The sequence below is a fragment of the Ruditapes philippinarum genome, unplaced genomic scaffold (genome assembly GCF_026571515.1).
Source record: "Ruditapes philippinarum isolate M1 unplaced genomic scaffold, ASM2657151v2 ctg3002_1_1_1_1, whole genome shotgun sequence".
In the NCBI taxonomy this organism is placed as follows: domain Eukaryota; kingdom Metazoa; phylum Mollusca; class Bivalvia; order Venerida; family Veneridae; genus Ruditapes; species Ruditapes philippinarum.
The window spans coordinates 57,517-68,960 of NW_026854098.1; the positions used below are offsets into that span (position 1 = coordinate 57,517).

Here is an 11,444-nt window from a genome sequence, read left to right on the forward strand (position 1 = left end):
TGGCCAAAATGTAAACTTATTTTGACTTTCTAGTAATAAATATGGTACCTGATATTTTCAAAGTGTAATAAAATCAAAACTAGACGGTAAAAGTATTTCATATTTTACAAGATCAACCAATATACTTCTTTAAACATTTAGGGAAACTTTGAAAACAGGCACTCATTTGGGTAAATTTAAGGATTTTTTAAATTAGGCTCCCTAAGTAGGAAAATGGTCAGACACGTGGTAAAAATGGGTGGGGTAATCATTTTTATACAGATTTCAAAAAATTTATGTAGAAACCATAATTTTGCTTATGTGGATTGTTAGCTGAATGGTACTATTTGTTTCTTACCAAAAATTCATGGGAAAACATTTTTCTTTAGAATGTTATTGCAGATTATTTAAAGGTTCCTCATTTCTAAAAAAGGGCCCTCGATCATAACATCCTAGCTTGAGTTCAGAAAAGTGGCCATAACTTGATTTCCGTACGGTAAACTTTGTTTAGTTTGGCATACATGTGTACTTTAAGGTATATATCTGACCTATATGGTGTCAATTTTTTAGTTCCTTATAGTGCCCATTAGGGTGGTAATACCTTAATTCTATGTATATAAACATTGAATATTTTCATTTTTTTTTCTTACGGTTTATTTTTTAGTTTTTGAAACAAAGGGCGCTAATCACTATGACGTCATGGAAATCTTTACATATGCTGCATCACGATGTTCATCCTACTTTGCTTTGCCTTATAGATCGGAAACCGACATTCTATATATATATTCCAATCAGGTTAAAACTTTGCAATATATTTTTTCATCTTTGTTACCTAGCTTCTACAGTTTATACATTATAGCAATAAAACTAGTAAAACATTTAAGTGCTATTAAAAATTTCATGAAATAACGAAATTTTATCAATACATTAATTAGAACTACCATGACACCCCGTCGTGCGTTCCATTTGTATGTATAAATGTGTAATACTTAAATTAAATTAACATCTCGATCATTAGTAACTTTTTATCTTATCTCTTCTTAAGTAGAATGCTTGACAGCAGATTGAATGCTGTAGATGTAAATATAATTAATTCTCCTGTCAAAACTGTTATTAGAATTTCACAAATTTATTATTCGGGCAAATATCATTTGATTTTCGCATGGCTAATCGGTGAAAAAAAAATGCAGTTCAATGCCTTTTCTATATACTTTTAGTTTAGGAGTGTATGTTTATTATAATCAAATCTTACAAAGTAGGGAGACAAGCGCCTTGAATACACTGATCAAAGATGTCTGCGCCCTTGAAAGTTTCTCGACTGATTTCTTCATGTTATACGAAGACATTAACAAAGAATGCAACCGGTAGGGTATGATTGTAAATCCGCAAATTAAATTGCAGACGTAACCTATGTTTTTTTCTTGGTAGAATGTCTTTAATTCGTTTTTTGACTTTTTTTACTCTTATTCGGACAAAATATAGTTCGGATAAATTATAGGTAGACCCTAAGACGTTTCACTATTGGGACGGTTCACACCAAGACGCTTCACTCCCAAGTGGGAGTGAAATGTCTTGAAGACGTTTCACTCCTTTTTTATGCCAAAATTATTCTGATACTTGTGATATACTATAATAAAAATAAATTAAAAACTTAAAGGGGATTTCACTTTGTCTCAGTAAGTTTGTATATGATAATTGTTAAAGTTTATTTAGCTTTTTTGCTTGATTGGATAATCTTATACAATTTATTTATATCTTATTATCTGATTAAATATTATTTGATTTTGGTATATATATTAAATCAGAGACATAGATAAATACAACATTTTGGAGAAGTTTTTGTTCCCAATACCTTTTTTATAGGTAAGGTAAGGTAAATTGTTTATTAAAGTGACATGTGTTATTTACAATATAATCATATACAAATATTTTAATAAAGGTATTTAAAACACCCGGCCTCATGGGCCTATTAGTCACTGTTGACATTTAATACAGTATCTATGTATAGTTCTCAAATATTAAACATAATAGTACAAGTTCAATTTCAAATATATGGACGATGTACATAGAATAGTATATTTTCACTTTCATAATTATCAAGTAAATTAATCAATTAGATATATGAGTAATTGATGGCATTAAATATAAGTGATACACATATATAAGTTCTGTGCAAATCGCTAGGAGTATATAAGGCTTCGTCTAAACATAAAAGCTTTCACAATATATTTTGCTGTTTTTCTAGCATTTTCATTTACTAAAAAGTTCAGTCTATCTTCTTTATTTTTATTAATATAGGATGGATCTGACAATAAATCCCCGAACACTTGCTGTCTTATATTATCATATTTTGTGCATTCTACGAGAAAATGAGTTTCATTTTCTATTTGTTCTTGGTCACAGAATGTACATATTCTCTGGTTTACATTTTCACCAATAAAACGTCCTGTTTCTACTCTTAAGGGTAAAATCCCACACCGAAACTGTGCTAACATCGAGCGTTCATTCTTCTCTAAATTTAATACTATGTATTGTTCGGTTTTAAAATTTGTTTTAAATAGTTTATATGTTCGTAGTTTTGGGCTATTTTGTACAGAGGTATACCATTGTTCGTTAAACAGACTTAATATTTTTTCATTTGCTAGTTTTAAATCAACTGGTCTCTTTTCTGTAAAATAGGTACTGAGACCCAACGATATCATTATTTGTTTAATATCGTTAGACCAATTACTTTGGCATATATTATAGTCTGCAGTGAAAACTTTTTTAGGTAGTCTTTGGTCGTCCATGTTCATTAATTTATTCCAATAGCGTAGCATATTTATCCACCTTCTGAATTTGCTTGGTAACCACTCGATATCCCCTGTAATGGCCGCTACAGGTGCGAATCTGTGTAATCCTAAAAAGTATCTTACAGCTCTATTTTGCACACTGTCTAATGTTTGATATTCTTTGTATTCTTTTATATGTGGCTGTTGTCTGAGTCCAATAAACAACTGATTAGTAAACTGTTGATGCTAAAGTGCATTGTTCATACAACTAATTTAATAGTGATGTCAAACTGTTAGTTGATGGTCTCAGTGTTTATACAACTAATTAGGTGACAAGATTACTGTTAACACCACAATTACATAAGTTTGTAATGGCTTCTGTCAGAGACATAGATATGTATGTCTCTGCTTCTGTTAAATAAATTGATAAATAAATAATTTAAAAGAATATTTGATTTTATACACATTTCTTTTGCATTTCATAGTTTTAGACTTGCAAAAAATAATAAATATATGTAATATTTTTTTTGTTATTCTATAATCTTTTTTAATCTATTATAAATAGAATTTTCTCATGTTGTTAAAAAATAAAATTTTAGAAATTTGTTTTTCATTTAAACCACTCATCATTCAACCCATAATTAAATGAGTAATCTTCTAATAATTTATCATATGTCCTCATCGAAACAAATATATTCACTCCTATTAACATGAATTATTCAAAACACTTTTTAAACAGAACAAAATTCTCTTTTCTGAGCAGATGCTATACTGTTTAGATTATATTATTTACACATTCTGTAACATTTCATTTTTTCTTCTTCAAATTCATAAATTCTTATTAAAAATACCCTCAATATCAATAAAAATAAAACATAAAATTTAATTTCCTCAAAATATTAAATGAAAAAAATATTTGTTAACTTTCCTAAATTATTATAAACATTAAAAAAAATGGGAGTGAAATGTCCATACAATTACAAATCGGGAGTGAAATGTCTAGGTGTGAACCGTCTTGGGAGTGAAACATCTCAATAGTGAAATGTCTTGCGAGTGAAACGTCTGGCATTCTAAATTATACATCATTGTCACAAAAATCGTAGATCTCCGCCATCAGATGATAAAATCCTTGCCCACAATACCCTTACCCAGCAATGCCGAATATGATTTATACTTACCTACTGGCATGAAAGTAGAACCTATTCAATAACATATTTCAACACTTCTCGAGTAAGTATCTAATCTCTCACCCAACCTCTTGAATGCTTAGAGGTTTGAAAACTGGTTTGTCCACGATACATCCTTTGATCATTAGTATCCAATGTTCTAGATGCTTGAACTAGACAAAATGTAAGTATTAGACTGAAAAAAAGCTATTTAAATAACTTTCTCAATTGTGCTGTAAAAATGGGGCTTCCAACCTATTTGCCAAAGTTCAGATATACCGTCATAGGAAGCCAGTATAAGGGTTCTAGAATAATACCTACAGTGGACAGATACATGTATATTGTACACTTCAGGTTTTCTGTATTAGGAACAAATCAGGATTTACATGAATTGTGAGTGACTAGCAGAATATTGGTGTGTAGCAATCAATTTCCAGTGTGTCACTAGTATGTTAGTATGTACCAGTATATTAAGTGTAAAAATAAAAGCAATGTTGCCTACATTGACCAGGAACAACTTGAAGGTAAAATAAAGCTCAGTTCCCCTGTTATCCCCTCATAGCATTTTCACAACCTAGCATATTACACAAGCAAGAAATAATAATATTAATTACAATATATTGATAAGATTGGTAAGTATAATCACCATAACATCATACTTTATCACATGTATGATCTCCAGCTCTTTTTTTAAATCCCATGCCTGGCTGAAATTTTAATATTATTTTATTACTTAGACAAATATAAACCCTCAACAAAATTGAACTTACTGAATTTATTGATCCAGTATAGTGATATTTAAAGTTTTCGTGTTTAGTAGAACTCTGTGAAAATAAATAGTCAAAGAAATGACAGGACAGACCCACATCCTTCATAGATTGTTCTTTTTAGTTATTCCTTTGTTCTTTTGTAACCCCATAATTTTTTACAGAATGAATACCACAAACTCTTACCTTACCTTACAATGCCCTCAGTGGTTTTACAAGTAGATGAACTAACAAATGAATAATTAAAATGAATGAATGTAAATATAAAAAAAAATATATGAATAAATAAAGGCACATTATGCCTCAGAAATCCATATTTATTAAATTCTTTAGAAATGTCAAACATGTGTGTTAAATAATGTTTTTATAATAGATTTAGAGCATGTTAGATGTTTAACAACTGAAGAAAGTAGCACTGAACATGCTGTAATGTGTTGTAAAGGTAGCAAAATGTAAACAAAGTAGTATTCCATACAAAATACTAGTTCATTTTAATTGCCAACAAAGCAAAAGGGCCAGCGATAATTCATTTATATGGCAAATAACTTTTTATGCCACCGCAGCATCTGCGATGCGGTGGCATATAGCGATTCACCTGTGTGTGTGTGTGTTTGTGTGTGTGTTTGTGTGTGTGTTATATAGATTATATAGTGAACTTTAAAAATCTTCTTGTGAAAAACCACTAGTCCAATTTCAACCAAACTTGGCAGGATTGTTCCTTGGGTGAAGGGCTTCCAAAGTTGTTCAAAGAATTTCATTCCATGCAGAAATCTGGTTGCCATGGCAACCAAAAGGAATTATAAGAATAAATTTAAAAAATCTTCTTGTAAAGACCCAAAAGGCCTAGAGCTTAGATATTTTACATAAGGCATTGTCTGGTAGACCTCTAACAAGATTGTTCAAATTATAGCCCTTGGGTCAAAATTGGCCCCGCCCCGAGGGTCATTGATTTTCACTATGTACATATAGTGAAAAAACTTAAAATACCTTCTTGTAAAAACCCAAAAGGCCTAGAGCTTAGATATTTTGCATAAGGCATCTTCTGGTAGACCCTTACCAAGATTGTTCAAATTATAGCCCTTGGGTCAAAATCGGCCCCGCCCCGGGTCATTGATTTTCACTATATGTACATATAGTAAAAACTTAAAACACCTTCTTGTAAAGACCCAAAAGGCCTAGAGCTTATATATTTTGTGTGAGGCATTGTCTGGTAGACCTCTACCCAGATTGTTCAAATTATAGCCCTGGGGTCAAAATCGGCCCCGCCCCGGGGGTCATTGGTTTTCCTTATATGTATATAGTAAAAACTTCAAAAAAAATTCTTCTAGCAATTAACAAATGCTAGAGGTTAGATATTTTGCATGAAACATTGTGTAGTAAACCTCTAGCAAGATTGTTCAAATTATAGCCCTGGGGTCAAAATTTTTCCCCTGCCCTTGGGGTCATTGATTTCAATATATACATATAGTAAAAAATAAATAAATCTTATTGTCTGATGGTACAAGGCTTAGAGCTTTAATATTTGTTAAATTATATCATCTGAAGGTACTCTACAAAAGTTATTCAAATTTTGCCTCTTGTGTCAAAATTAGCCCCGCCCCCTGGTGGCCATAGGTTTTCCTTATATGTATATAGTACAAACTTAAAAAATCATCTTCTCTAAATTTACAAAGGCTAGAGTTAAGATATTTTGCATGAAACATTGTGTAGTGAACCTCTGGCAAGATTGTTCAAATTATAGCCCTGGGGTCAAAATTGGTTCCGCCCCGGGGGTCATTGATTTTCATTATGTACATATAGTGAAAAAATAAAAAATATTTTTGTCTGAAGGTACAAGGCATAGAGCTTTGATGTTTGATATATAATATCATTTATAGGTCCTCTACCAAAGTTGTTCAAAATTTTCCCCTGGTGTCAAAATTGGCCCTGCCCGGGGGCAGTGATTCTCATTATGTACACATAGTAAAAACAGAAAATAAAACAAATGTTTTCTGAATGGGAGAAAGCTATAGCTTAGATATTTGACTTGAAATGTTGTTTGGTGGACCTGTATCAAAATTGTTTTGAATTAAACCCTTAGGTCAAAATTATGCCTTGCCCAAGGGGACAGTGACCTACTTTCTTGTCCTTTGATGTACAGCAATGACATTTTGACCATGTACACAGTTTTAGTTGTAAAATTGAACTTTGATATCAGGTGACCTAGATTTTGATGATGTGACCTACTTTCTTGTCCTTTGGTGTACAGCTATGAAATTTGAACCATGCGGTGGCATAGCATTTTTCTCAAATGCAATCTTGTTTTTTAAACTGTAACAAGATACTCAAAATAAAAAGATTTTGAGAAATAAAAATGATAGCATTTCTGAGGCATAATGGGCAGTCTAAAGTTAGGGCCTATAAGTGAAACAATTCTACTTTGTGTCCAGTAATATGTTTAAGCTGATAATGCTTTCTTGTTTTCAGTGTTATCAAAGACTTGTGGTTGTTGTCAACTTCAAAGATACAGTCAGGCAGTAGGTGTGGCTAAGGCTAAAACATGGCAGCTTCACAGTGCTGTGTGCCTACAACGTTACCCAGTGATCACTACACCTCTAAATGAATTTGAACAGAAGTATAAAGATTATCTTACAGAGATTGAGATCAACAACAGCTTGCTATCTGATCATGAATTACAAAACCTGGCAGAAAAGTATGTACAGTTTTTACTATAATAATACATGTAGTTATCTATACAGGGCTTGGATTCGACTATTTGAAGAGTAGGGAGGGCTATTGTACTCACCTAGGCATCTGCATCACACTTTGGTTAAGTTTTTGCATGCAAGTAATGAATGCAATGGGTTGCAACCTCACACACTTATTTAAGAGCATAAAGGTCAGTATACAAGACCCATTAGTCTTACATAGATTTGGAGAGACTTATGGCCCTGGGCCTTTTAAATTTTAACTTCATTCTTGAACTTCATAAACCCAGGCACTTGTTTTACTATCAAGCACTGAGAATAGTCAAACACAATTGTCCACGGCTCTTATTTTTTGTAATTGTACTGCTAATGATTTATGTAATTATAAAAGTACCTCTGTCAGTGTAAGTCATTTCTGATTCTCATTGGATTTTATACAGGAAGAAGAAGATGGAGCCCACAGAAGAGAAGGAAGTAGTGAAGAAAAAGGTGGTAGAGGAGAAACTTCTAACTGCGGAGGAGATGGAGGATGAATGGCAAAAAGAGTTGGACAAATTTGAGTTTGCTGATAGAATAACAGGTGAGCAGTGCCAGTTTGAAATGTCTATAAATTGTTTTGTTGTTTTTTTTTAAGCTGGACAGACAGCATTTAAATAAACGTGTTATTTCTCTTGCATGTTTACAAGTATGTTCGCTGGCTTAATTGAAAAAGAATTGTATTATTGTTGAGCAAGGCCTAATTTCTCTGTGAAAGGTGATCTCTTATATTGTGTCTAATGGTGGTTTGTCTCTCACAGCTGATTCTGAAGTCATGTGGGATTAGAAGTCAGTCACTTGCAAGATAAATTGGTAATTAAGGGTAAGGAATCCAAGAATTCAGGTTGGGTGAATTGTCTGCTGAGGTATGATCACATAGCATGTGTTAAATCTGCATAAAAAACCAGAAAAACAACCCAAACTAAATACATGTATACAAGTACATGTATATTCCTGAAAGATTGTCTCTTAAATCAAACACTTTTATACAAATTACAAATTAACCAAACCTTATTTTACAAACCCACTTAAATAAAAAAAATAACTCTGAACCAGTAGGAACCAGCCACCAATATAGTGCAGATTTACCAACCTTTTATACTGTTAGTAGTTGGCAGCTCAAATTTCAATTAAAATGAACTGTTCCAAATTGAAAGTTGGATGAATCAGTATGCAAATTCAGCAGATTAAAGGTAATAAGTAACATAGATTTTATTTTTTACTTTTATTTTTAGATGCTGACAGAAATAATGACATGACATCTCCAAATAGGAAATTAGATAAAAGATTAGTCCTCATCACTAAGCAACATTGGGGAGACGACACAAAGGCAGAGTGGGCCTTTCCTCAGATCTTGAGACAAGATGGAGAGTCTATGAGAGAGGTATATATACATGTTTTTAACTATATTAAAACTGTTGCTAAAGACATTTAGTGAATCTTTGTTTGTTACAGGGCTGTCATTGATGGACAATTTTGTATTGATGTATCGAGAGACAAATATCGAAGATATATCGACTTCGACAGTAGATACAATGAAAAACATTTTAAAATTTCATTGTGTTATAAATTGGGATCATGGTGTTATGCATGCTTGTATTAGACATTACAAATACTACAAACTAACAGAAAGTTTGTTTTTTCTGTTAATTTTGTCGCTTACATTTAAATCAGAGTTAAAAGTTAGCCAAGAATACTGGAAAAAAGTGACTTCTCTTATTCAAAATAGAGAGGTATATTCACGAACAGAAATAAATAAATTTTAGCTTGTATCAATATTGTATCAAATGATGAATATCAATGATATATCAATATTGTGATATTCAATGACAGCCCTAGTTTGTTTGGACTGTAGATGTCATGTAGTGACTGACTTCCCAGCTTTGCTGGTTTAGGGTCTAAGGAAAACCTTTCAAGTGCTCTTCCATGCATCATTTAAAGCTGCCTTCAGCTTTTATTTTCTGTTGGAAAAACAATTCTGTGTTGTTTCAAACTAAGTATTTCAGTAATTTTACCTTGGTAAAGTGCATCATATTACTGCTAAGTTTTCTTTAAAAATCGCTTCCAGAGAGCTATTTATAACTCATTAGTGACATTCGTTACTAAAAATAGGACAAATCCATTGCACAAGTACAGCAGGTTAAGGGTTCAAAACAAAACCATAAATGAAAATGTTTCTTGTATTACTGCAGGCAGCAGAGAGAGCTTTATCAACACATTGTGGAGGTTCTATAAATGCTAAATTTATTGGAAATGCTCCATGTGGTTACACGAGATACAAGCTGCCAAAAAGTGAAGATGAATATGGAGTGAAGGTATTAATTTCCATTTTTCATACTCTTTGGGCTGCTGCTTTTTGCATAAAAGTAAATCCAAACATTGTTCAGAACCAGTTAAAATATATTTTTATATAACTTAATATTTCTGCCATATACATTCTATTACATGCTATAGTTACTTGTACACGTAACCTAGTGCCTAATCTAGTGCCAAATATGGTCAGACCAATTCAGATCATGGTACCAAACATAACTCATCGAAAAAAGTGACAGGTGTAATATACATCATGCTCAGTTAAATACAGAATTTAATGTTGGAGCTCTAAACAAATCAAAAATGGTAAACCTTTGCTACAAGAGAAAAGAGCCAAGCCCACCTGCATGTCCATGCAGTCTGACCAGGTTATATACTGTTGACTGTCTAATTATAACTTTTTATCTTGATATTTTTAAAATTGATAATGGACAGGCTGGACTAGTCCATTTCAAAAATTGAGCAGATAAAGGGCTAAGAATCATTATATGAAATATTAATGGCAGTCTGACCAGACTCTATACTATTGGCATCTCAAACTTGTCTTAATTTTTTGTACTTTTGTTATTGAAATCCCTTAAATTTTAAAATGGACTGTTCTGAATTCAAAGCAGGGCAAAGTCCATTATACAAATTCAGATGGATGGTTAGAAGTTAAAAAACATTATTGATTTCATTCCTATCTGGTATGCAAAAGTAAAGAATATAAAAATATAGGTGGTATTTCAGATACAGTAACAATTCAAAGGTATTTGTATAAAGTAAAACCTCTTTTATGAGGTTATTGCTTATGAAACAATGATTTCCATACTGTTAACTTTTTGAGAAACTATATGGTTATAGTTATAATCAATATCAAAGTAAATATCAAAGCCAAGGTATATTTTTTATAGAATCAGGTTTTTCTTAGCTTTCTGGCATTTTCTTTTTCTTAACTTACTGTCATTTTCCGTTGCTGTCTCTTTCTCTTTCAGTTGTTCTTTTTCAAAGCAAATTACCAGGGTGGTGATGTGGAATTATGTTCCAATAACAATACAGAATATAAATGGGTCACAATTGATGAATTAAAAGATTATTTCCTACCGGACTACCGAGAAGATATCGAAGAATTTCTAATAGATTTGTAGATAAAAATGTCAAAATATTTGTCATTAAAACAATAAAATTTAATTACAGTCTTTGTAAGTTGTTATTTACTTACTGTTTTATGTATAGCGAATACTGTTAATAATTGCTTGTAAAATTATTTGATTTTAACCTATAACCTGCTAGAACATAAAGTGATAAGCCTTTCCCACCAGTATAGAGCCAGGCTAGACAGCACACCCTTGCAGTCTGACCAGGCTCTATACTAGTGGCTAGCTAATTGTAAAATTCCATATTGATACACTTAAAAATGGACAGATTCAAAAATGAGCAGGATAAGTCTACGGAATTCATCTGATGAAGGCGATGAAACAATCATGTAAGTAACACATAAACCTTTTGCCATGCTGAATTTGGGGTATTCAAGTTGAGCTACAGTCTACCATAGATTTATAAGATCTCTATATCTGATTGTGAAATGAGTAACAGTACCAGCTTGATTCACAGCTCCTGGTATTAAAGAAGACTGGCAAATGCCACAGCCCTTTTTGTGATCTACTTGAGAAGCTGTTAGTTGTCTTTCAAATTAAGCCCACACTGTACGGCTCATATGACCACTTTCCAGCGTTACCGGAAGAG

General features: G+C 32.2%; 1 protein-coding gene across 2 annotated transcripts; it reads left to right on the forward strand.

The window, feature by feature from the left end:
* The first annotated feature begins 1,186 nt into the window (after nt 1-1,186).
* Nucleotides 1,187-10,897, forward strand: LOC132738931 (large ribosomal subunit protein mL46-like). Of its 2 annotated transcripts, none has more exons than XM_060726552.1 (6): nt 1,187-1,343; nt 7,150-7,375; nt 7,811-7,950; nt 8,642-8,790; nt 9,599-9,721; nt 10,694-10,897. In XM_060726552.1, exons 1-6 carry the CDS (start codon nt 1,271-1,273, stop codon nt 10,844-10,846), a joined length of 864 nt encoding a protein of 287 aa, XP_060582535.1. In that variant the 5' UTR covers nt 1,187-1,270; the 3' UTR covers nt 10,847-10,897. The 2 variants fall into 2 exon arrangements, with proteins under 2 accessions (XP_060582535.1, XP_060582536.1); XM_060726553.1 differs by lacking the exon at nt 1,187-1,343 and adding an exon at nt 3,793-3,980.
* Nucleotides 10,898-11,444: the final 547 nt, after the last annotated feature.

Coding starts and splice junctions, on each gene's coding strand:
- LOC132738931 (XM_060726552.1), top strand. CDS start 1,271: ATGTCTGCGCCCTTGAAAGTTTCTCGACTGATTTCTTCATGTTATACG. Junction 8,791..9,598: donor ATGGAGAGTCTATGAGAGAG/GTATATATACAT, acceptor GTATTACTGCAG/GCAGCAGAGAGAGCTTTATC. Junction 9,722..10,693: donor AAGATGAATATGGAGTGAAG/GTATTAATTTCC, acceptor TTTCTCTTTCAG/TTGTTCTTTTTCAAAGCAAA.